Raw genomic sequence first — 9,328 nt, 5'->3', positions numbered from 1 at the left:
TCTGGCTCCCGCTCGGTGGCCCCCTCACTTATCTGAGCCCTCATTCCCTCATCTGTAAAAGGAAGCTGACTCCCAGGGTTGTAGCATGAAGAAATGCGATCGAGTTGGGTGGAAAAGCCAACGGTGTGATCAGCCATACACATGAAAGTCATTGTTCGGATGCCGTACAGAAAGCAAAACAAACCGGCCTTGGCAGCCCGGGGAGGGGACCGCGAACGAGTGGCCAGGCCAAAGGGTTCACTCAAAGAGAAGGGGGGAAGGAGTACAGAGAAGGAAAGCGGAAGCAGCCTCTTTCGGGTCTAACCACGACCCAGACTGGGGAGCAAGGCGCCCGCGACCCCACTCGGGCGCTGCCGGGGCGCACGGAGTCGCCGACCGCGAGCCGGCGGCGCCTGCCAGGCTGGGCCCGCAGGGCCGGCGGCGCGCAGGCCGGCCTTGTAGGGAGTTGCGCCGGGGAAACTGGCTGGAAGCCACGCGGGCCGCCCCTCCGAGGGTCCGGGGGCTGGCCGGCCGGTGGGAGGAGCTTGGGTGCCGGGCTGCGCGTCCCGGACGCCCGCCCTTGCCCCGGGCTGGGCGCACCTGCCGCCCCCGCGCGCCGGCCCTGGGTGTCCTCGGAACGTGGACTCGCTCTCCCTGAGGCGGGGCGGCCTGGGACCCCAGCTTTGGCCCCGCGCCCCCGCGGCCACGCCGGGCCCCCAGGCCGCCCCCGTCCCCGTCCCCGCCCCTTCCCAGCTCCGCGGGTCCCTCCCAGAGACGCAGCTTGGTTTGAACTTTTGAACTCACCAATCAGCGCCGCGCGCCCGCCCTTCGCCGCGGGCCGGGTGGGGCCGCGCTGGCGGCCGGGGCGGGGTCGGGCGCCCGCCCTCGGGACACGTGGCCCGGGCGGGGTATATAGGGCCGCGCGGCGGCCGCGCCGCTCACTTCTCCCCCGGACTCCTTGGTAGTCTGTCAGCGGGAGGCTCCTGTCGTCGTCCTTTCTTCTCCTCTCGCCCCACGAAGCCGTACGAGCCCCAGCATGGTGAGTGGGGGCCCCGGGGGCGCGCGCGTCCGGAGGGCCGGGGAGGCCGCGGAGCCCCGGGCAGCACACGCGGCCGCGCCTGGACAGCAGCGGGCGCCCCTGGACAAGGGCCCGGACCGGAGGGGGAGGTTCCCAGCACTCGCCCCCGTGGCTTCCGGCTCCAAGGCACTGCCCTCGGCGGGCGAGGGAAGCCCCAAGGTCCCCGGCCGCGCTCCGGCCCAGGGAGGGCAGGAAGCCTTTGCATGGGCCCCGGGGTCCAACCACACCCCCATCTCGCCAGATGACCTCACGCTCCGCGGGCCGTGTGCACGGGGCCCCGGAAGGTGACTGGGCTGGTTGTCGCCGGCACTTCCCGCACGGAAGGTGCGCACGCTCCGGGCGCCCCCTCTGCGCGCCCGGTGACTCGCTGCTGAGTCACCTGCGCGCTGGGCAGAGCTTCCACCTGGAGGTGGGAGGCGGCCTCGCCCCTGCCCCTGGGCTGCCCGATATAGGGGAGGTGGGGGGGGCGCTTCAAGGCCGAAACTCGCTTCTTTGTTTTTAACAAATCCATGAAACACTTTCTTGGAAAGCTGATACGTAGTTTATTTTCGTTTTTCAAGACGCACGGAATTGTACACAACTTGAACACTTTTTATCAGGCCAACAAAAGTATCTGAGACAACTGTCTTGATAACGTCCGGGTCTCCGAGGAGACCTAGTGGCGCCGTGGGTTAGGCGTCTGGCTGCTAACCCCGGGGTAGCGGCTCTACCCTCCCAGCCCCACTCCGCGGGAGAAAGAGGAGGCCGCCGCGCCCTGTAAGACTTCCAGACTGGTGGCCGCCGGTTGACTTTTGGATCCCCGCCGACCTAGACTCCGCCATGTTTTAAAACAAGGATTTGTGCCTCGATGTTTCCCGCAAAAAAAGTATCCTAAAAGGGGGAGGGCGATAGTGAATAACCAGTTACTTTGTTCAGACACTGCTACAACTAACAAAAGTCAGCCTGGTTACTGTAGCAACGTGCCCCTTTCAGCGAGCAAGACCCCCCAAAAAGGATCGTGGTTAAAGCACAGTCTGGTGTCGAAAGTAGTGGGGCTTGTACGAAAGGCTTGAAAGAGCAGCCGTGGACCTGCTTAGCTGTGCTGCGGGAACCCGCCACCTGTGGCCTTCTCCCCACTGGTGAGCGATCCGTACCTGACGTACCTGACACAGGCAGGGTTTTCAGTCAGAGGCCATTCTTTAGGTAAGATGAAGAGAATTATTTTTCAGATCCCTTTAATCCGAAGGCCTAAAAGACAGCTAAGGAAGGATCGCTGGGACTGGGGTTTCTAAAGTCCAGTTTAAAGTCAACATGACGCAATAGCAAATAAGCATGGGCCCTTTAAAGCAAACAACTGCTTCTCCCTCTGGCGCTGAAGTCCGACGAGTAGGTGCAGGTGGTGCTGAGCTTGCTGGTGCGGTCAGGACACCGGGATTGTTTTATGGGGAGTGTGGGTGGGAAGGAGCGAGCATAAGTCAAAGGTTGTGAGTAATGCAGGGATTGTGATAGCGTGGGTTATGAAACGTAGCTAATACGGAATTTTCTTTCGTTTCCCATTAGCAGTTATTAAAAACTTGAAACCCCCTGTTTGGGGGAAATGTAATGAGAGAAGTCCTTTGCCAGGCCCAAAGTAGCTAATCTGGTTGGTAATGAAATACAGTAAACACATTTTTGTTTTCTGTGAATTCTGAGTACAGCTTCTGTGTGTGTATTAACTTACTTTGCCTAAGTAGGACTGATTTTGGTGACTATATTTTTTGAGGGATTTTTGTTTTTAAATCACTTTATTGGGGGATCTTATAAAGATGCACACATCAATTGCCATCATATTTTTAAAAACATTTTCTACTTGAGCCCTTGGTAGGTTTTGCAAAGGAAAATTAACAGTAGACTGATATTCCTGAAACCCTAGACTCCCCCCACACAACTTTAGAGATGTGTGCACTTTATTAGGGAGCAACTATTTCTGAATTTCAGTGCCACTGGCTTGTTGGTGGCGAGGGGAAAATGTTCTTCTAAAGATTAAATTCTTCCACCGCTTCTGACCACAACTTTGAAAATGCAGCGAGCTGCTGCTTATCGAGCACTTTGTCCCTGAGTCATATGGTTATAGTTTGCTGGTTTAAGCTGGTTTCAGAGGAGAGAGAGAGAGATGCTCTTGTCTGTTAAAGAATGGGATTAAAGAGGGACCAGAATGAGCTCACTCACTGGTTACACAATCCCACAGAATGAATCAGCCCTAGAAGGGGAGTTTTGCATGTGTTATAACAAATCAGCAGGCATTTCCCAAGAGTTAGGGAATATATTGCTCTATACTAGAGTAGTAGCTTCCTACGTATGTCATTCTAAAGCGGCAGGGCCTTGACGTTAGAAATCTAATGTGGCTACTAAGAAAGGATCTGGCATCAACCAAGAACTACATTTGGCCTTTTGTGTCTGATTTTCTGTAAATAACCTGAGCAATTAAGGTACTCTTTGTCTTTGCCAAACAGGTCCCACACCTGGCTAACCTCAGACAGGGAGGGAAACTTGATGCATGCGCACAAGCACAGTCATTGGTCAGGTTGAGCAGAGCTGTGCATTGAGACTCCAGTCCTGTATCCATTAGGGTTTCTCGTGATCCTGGGGCTTGGAGCTCTCTGTTTGAGGCCCCGTGGATGAATGCGGTATCCATGCGCTGGATAATAGGATATAGCAAGTCTCTGGTGACAATGGAAGCTTCTTGCCAGGATCTCTATGCCAGACTTTGTCTGATGTATCATTTCTGTTTACCATAAATGAGTAACTTTGACTGTAAGTTACAGTCACAGTGATTTTATTACTCTAGGGCAGGAGTGTCAAACTGGCGGCCCATAGGCCACATGCAGCCCCCAAGGTAATTTTTTGTAGCCCGTGCGTGATGCTTTGAAATAAAATGAAAATAGAAAAAAATTTTTATGAAGAAAATAGCACTTAGGGGAGATCAAGGCAATGTGGTATGCATAATTCCCTCGATACATTTTATTTCAAACTGGTGGGCTGCCAGTTTGACACTCCTGGCCTAGGGAATTAACTAGCCCATGTGTACAGTGAGCCAGCAAGGACTGGTTGATTGTGGGAAAAAGCCCAGTTCTGGGTGGTTAGGTGACTGGGAAAGGGTGCAGAAGCCGTTGATGGAGACCTCTAGCTTGTGTCCCAGTCGTGGTGGATGAGAGACGGAGAGCCAGCTGTTGTGAATTGCATAGTTGTGTACATGTCTGAGCCTAGCCAGGGCTGGTCCCAGTGACCTGGCCAAGGGTCACTAGGCATGCGTTCTGTTGTGACTCTTGAGTAGTTTGAGTCCAGAGAAAATTTCCTTGCATTTGATGAGGTGTGGGTGTGGAGAGGTGAAGCCTGGGTCCGTTTCAAGCTGGGAATGACTTTCATACTGGTGCTTGATGCCGGTTCGTGATGGGGGCAGGAGGGGCTACCAACTTAGCCCATGGAGCAGCAAAGTTGGCAGCATCTCATATAATCGTTCATTAGCATACTCCTTGCCAGCGTTTTCTCTGTTGACCCTTGGGCAGAGATGCATGGAGAGGTGGTGGTTTACAACCTGGAGAGCACTCATTCCAGGGTGAGCCTTCCCCCAGTGTGTCATACTCTGACTTTTCCTCTCCTTTCCCCCACAGCGTGAGTGCATCTCCATCCACGTCGGCCAGGCCGGTGTCCAGATCGGCAATGCCTGCTGGGAGCTCTACTGTCTGGAACACGGCATCCAACCCGATGGCCAGATGCCCAGTGACAAGACCATTGGGGGAGGAGATGACTCCTTCAACACCTTCTTCAGTGAGACGGGCGCGGGCAAGCATGTGCCCAGGGCAGTGTTTGTAGACCTGGAGCCTACAGTCATTGGTGAGTTGCACTCTGCAGCCCTGGTGGAGTCGAGTCCCAGGGGCGTGGTTCCTGGGGGCTCCACCGAGAGGGTTGTGTGGGTGGTTGGTGATGGGCGGCCACTCTGTCTTCCTTTTGTAGATGAAGTTCGCACTGGCACCTACCGCCAGCTCTTCCACCCTGAGCAGCTCATCACGGGCAAGGAGGATGCTGCCAACAACTATGCCCGTGGGCACTACACCATCGGCAAGGAGATCATCGACCTGGTCCTGGACAGAATCCGCAAGCTGGTGAGTGCAGGGTGTTGTATCACAGCCAGGGGCCACACTACAGAAGTGAGGCTTGGAATGCTCACTGAATTAACTGGACATTTGAGGACAGTGCTGGATCATGGAACAATGATGTGGGCCCCGGAGTAAGTGCTGCTTGACTGTTCCTATGTGTCTTCAAAACAGATTTGGGCCATTGTGCTCATTCAGTGAGGGCCCTTTCTCTGTTGTCAAGGTGAGGATCAAAGGGTGCCTACACAGCCTGCTAGCGTTTCGTGCCTTTAGCCGTCCTGGTTTCCTATTAAACAGGCTGTTTACTTCTAGCATGGCATCTTTTTTGGGTCATCCTAGCCACTGACTACAACAGGTAACCGATTGATTATTTGGAGGAAAAACAAAAATGTCAAGGCAGTTGTCTTATTTAAACACAGAAAATTCTTTTGGAAATGAGGGTAACGAATGTGCAAATGTGCTCTATGCAATTGATGTATGGGTTATGGTAAGAGTTGTATGAGTCCCCAATAAAATGATTTTCAGAAAATTCAGCGCACAAGGAACTGCTGTCAAACAGACTATACACACTGGAAACTTCCGAGTGCAGCAAGTATGAGCGTATTATGCCTTAGACAGTGTTGAGAGAGAATCACAATAAAACCCCGTGCCCTTGCTTTTATCCCCCTGCAGTGTCAGCTTGACTGTCTGGCAGAAAAGCCTTTAGCAACTTTTAATAGAGGTGGGAAATGTTCTATTTGGACCATTTTAATTTAATTAAGAGCCCAGCAATCAGATGGCCTCTTTGCTCCCTAGGGGTTATGGTCAGCTTATGAGTAATTAACCAAGCACTGGGCAGAGTCCTTTGTCATGAAAATTACATTATATACTGAGCCTAGTCCTGACTGGTGTTGTGTAAGCAGAATGGTCTAGCCACATTCATGGTTCAGACGGTTCTCAGATATCGCTCATCGTCTTCCCAGCAAAAGTGGACTGAGGGTGCGTGCACGTGTGTGTTTGCAAATGAAGGTGCAGACTTGTGAACTGGGACCTGCCTTTGGGGACACAGTAAGCTAGGGAAGGTCACTGACTAACAAAGCAGTTGTTTGTCTTGGGCAAGCTGAGGTTGCTACTGATGGGCATACTCTGAGCATTGATCTCATGGGGTGGTTGGGGGGGACAGTGGGAAAGGGAAGGATGAATGAGTGAGGCAGCAACAGGAGAAGGACGAGGGTCCCTGAAGGTGGTCGTGGTCCTCCTTTGTCCAGCAGGTGGGCTGGGCCGGGCCAGGGGCGTTTTCATAGGGTTGTGGTAAACGAACATTCTTAGGATGAGTCATTGCTGTGTCACTCTGGCTGGGCCTTGATTTACAGTGGTTTGGCAATTAGGCAGTGATGAAAAGTAGGTATGTAATCTATATAGTCCTTCCGTTTTGCAAGATAAACAGAAAAGCCCCCTTTTTTTATTGCCCGTGCAGACAAGAAGCGAGCTGTTCAGGGTCTCGTGACCAAAAGCTTGCTGACCCCTGAATTAGGATCTCTCTATCTCTCTCTCTCCCTCTCCCCCTCCCTCTCCCTCCCCCTCTCCAATGCCCTTCAATGTCTGGCTGCTATGTGGTTTCCTAGATCGAGACTTCTTAAATGGACTGAATGGGAGGGCCATGAAAAAATTGACAGCGTGTAAAAGGTTTCTAACCCGCAACGAACAATAGTTGGAATCCAATGAAAGCTCTCTGGTGGTTCCGGCTGTGCTGATCACCTGTGTTGCACATTTCTCTGGGGTCGTGAATGGAACAAGTTCTAGAAGCCCTGTCCTCGGTGTCTACAATGGGTCTGTTGGGAAGGCTGATGGCCTGGTCAGATATTGTGATCCTTTTCCATGGATCCTGGGCCCCCGGGACCAGTTGAAACCATAACTGGTTATACATGCTCTTGAGCTCACAACAACCTGGTCTTCAGCACCTAACCTTGTGTCCATAAAGTGAGGTGCAAGGGTAGCACACTTTGCTGAATACTTAATGAGTTTGTTTCATTCTCAACCACCTGAGCTGCATTGTTTTCATTAAATAAATGGGAAATGCAGTTTGGCAGCAGTCAACCCATAAGTGCTGGACCCAGACTCAGTCGGACTGCAGTGTTGGCATGGCCTCAGAGCTTCCAATGGCTCCACCTTGGGCTGTGCTGGCCAGGCCTGTGTGAAGCATCTATTGGTGGTGTCTGGCTGTGGTGCCAGCCTTTCCCTGTCCCTTGGTGGCTGATTAACTGCCCTTGTTCTGCAGTCATATAGCATGGTCGTCAGAGATTAACTTTTTGGTCACCAAACCTGAGCCTGGCATTCATCCCAGACGCCAGATTCCCCTGCCTAAAGAAATGAAGGGAGCTTATTTTTTCACTCACCTGTTGAGCAGATCTCACCCCCACAAAGTTTTGCTTGGCAAAAGTCTCTGATTCACTTAACACTTAGCCCTTTATAACTACTTTCTTAGCAATTCCTGTTCAGGCTATTTTAAGAGTTCCGCTCTGGATAATTGTGGATTGAAAGATATTTTTTGCAGTTCTGGCCACATTGTCTCTCAGCACTAAAATGAAACTATTTTTCTTTTGCAGGCTGACCAGTGCACAGGCCTCCAGGGCTTCTTGGTTTTCCACAGCTTCGGTGGGGGCACCGGTTCCGGGTTCACATCCCTGCTGATGGAGCGCCTCTCAGTTGATTATGGCAAAAAGTCCAAGCTGGAGTTCTCCATCTACCCCGCCCCCCAGGTGTCCACAGCTGTAGTTGAGCCCTACAACTCCATCCTCACCACCCACACCACCCTGGAGCACTCAGATTGTGCCTTCATGGTAGACAATGAGGCCATCTACGACATCTGTCGCAGGAACCTCGATATCGAGCGCCCAACCTACACCAACCTTAACCGCCTGATTAGCCAGATCGTGTCCTCCATCACGGCTTCCCTCAGATTTGATGGTGCCCTGAATGTAGATCTGACAGAATTCCAGACCAACCTGGTGCCCTACCCCCGCATCCACTTCCCTCTAGCCACATACGCCCCTGTCATCTCTGCTGAGAAAGCTTACCATGAACAGCTTACTGTAGCAGAGATCACCAATGCTTGCTTTGAGCCAGCTAACCAGATGGTGAAATGTGACCCCCGCCATGGGAAATACATGGCCTGCTGCCTGTTGTACCGTGGTGACGTGGTTCCCAAAGATGTCAATGCTGCCATTGCCACCATCAAGACCAAGCGCAGCATCCAGTTTGTAGATTGGTGTCCCACTGGCTTCAAGGTTGGCATTAATTACCAGCCTCCCACTGTGGTCCCTGGTGGAGACCTGGCCAAGGTGCAGCGAGCTGTGTGCATGTTGAGCAACACCACAGCCGTTGCTGAGGCCTGGGCTCGCCTGGACCACAAGTTTGACCTGATGTACGCCAAGCGTGCCTTTGTCCACTGGTACGTGGGTGAGGGGATGGAGGAAGGAGAGTTCTCTGAGGCCCGGGAGGACATGGCTGCCCTGGAGAAGGACTATGAGGAGGTGGGAGCAGATAGTGCAGATGGAGAGGATGAGGGTGAAGAGTATTAACCTGTCGCATTGTACACTCTGTTGTCTTGGGACTTTTATATCTGTTGTCCTGTAAAACTGTCCTGTGACCCCTAACTGTCAATAAAAGTGTTTTCTTTTTAAATGTCAAACTGGTTTCTCACAGTAAATGCATGCAATCTACTTCTTTAAGGCTGCGGGGGAGGTTGTGGAAGGTGCAGGTGGAGCTTCCCCTGATGAATATATCTGAGCAACATTCCTAGCACCTGCAGTGCGCATGAACTGTGCAAAGGGATTTGTGGTTTTCCACTTAGACCTTGAGCTTCTCGAATGTCATTGGGTACAAACCTCCTGTAGATGCCTTTAACAGTCTCCAGGTGGCACTGAAGTGCCCACAGGTGAAGGTCAGAGGCAGTACCTTCAGTGGTGTGGACCATGTGACCAGTGTGACATGCTGATGTCCGTACTTAGCCACAGCCATGAATAAGGTTTGGTAGTGATAAATAGGTTGTGGTCCTCACATGAGGAAGGCAGGTGCCTGAGTAAGATTGGAGAATACCCCCTTTGGAGCCACGTGGTTCTGGGAGGAAAGAACTGAGCCAGCTGGGCAGAGGGAGGGATACATGGGGCCTGCAAACAGC

General features: G+C 52.6%; 1 protein-coding gene across 1 annotated transcript; it reads left to right on the top strand.

Annotated features, from left to right (window-relative positions):
- The first annotated feature begins 871 nt into the window (after nucleotides 1-871).
- On the top strand, nucleotides 872-8,839 carry LOC142450150 (tubulin alpha-1C chain). The gene is made up of 4 exons (XM_075551748.1): nucleotides 872-1,018; nucleotides 4,687-4,909; nucleotides 5,030-5,178; nucleotides 7,755-8,839. Exons 1-4 carry the CDS (start codon nucleotides 1,016-1,018, stop codon nucleotides 8,727-8,729), a joined length of 1,350 nt encoding a protein of 449 aa, XP_075407863.1. The 5' UTR covers nucleotides 872-1,015; the 3' UTR covers nucleotides 8,730-8,839.
- The last annotated feature ends 489 nt before the right edge of the window (nucleotides 8,840-9,328 follow it).

This window comes from Tenrec ecaudatus, chromosome 6, assembly GCF_050624435.1.
Source record: "Tenrec ecaudatus isolate mTenEca1 chromosome 6, mTenEca1.hap1, whole genome shotgun sequence".
Taxonomy (NCBI): domain Eukaryota; kingdom Metazoa; phylum Chordata; class Mammalia; order Afrosoricida; family Tenrecidae; genus Tenrec; species Tenrec ecaudatus.
Note: the sequence above shows the minus strand (reverse complement) of the source record. Positions and strands in the feature narration are given on the sequence as shown.

Coding starts and splice junctions, on each gene's coding strand:
- LOC142450150 (XM_075551748.1), top strand. Junction 4,910..5,029: donor CCTGGAGCCTACAGTCATTG/GTGAGTTGCACT, acceptor TTCCTTTTGTAG/ATGAAGTTCGCACTGGCACC. Junction 5,179..7,754: donor TGGACAGAATCCGCAAGCTG/GTGAGTGCAGGG, acceptor TTTCTTTTGCAG/GCTGACCAGTGCACAGGCCT.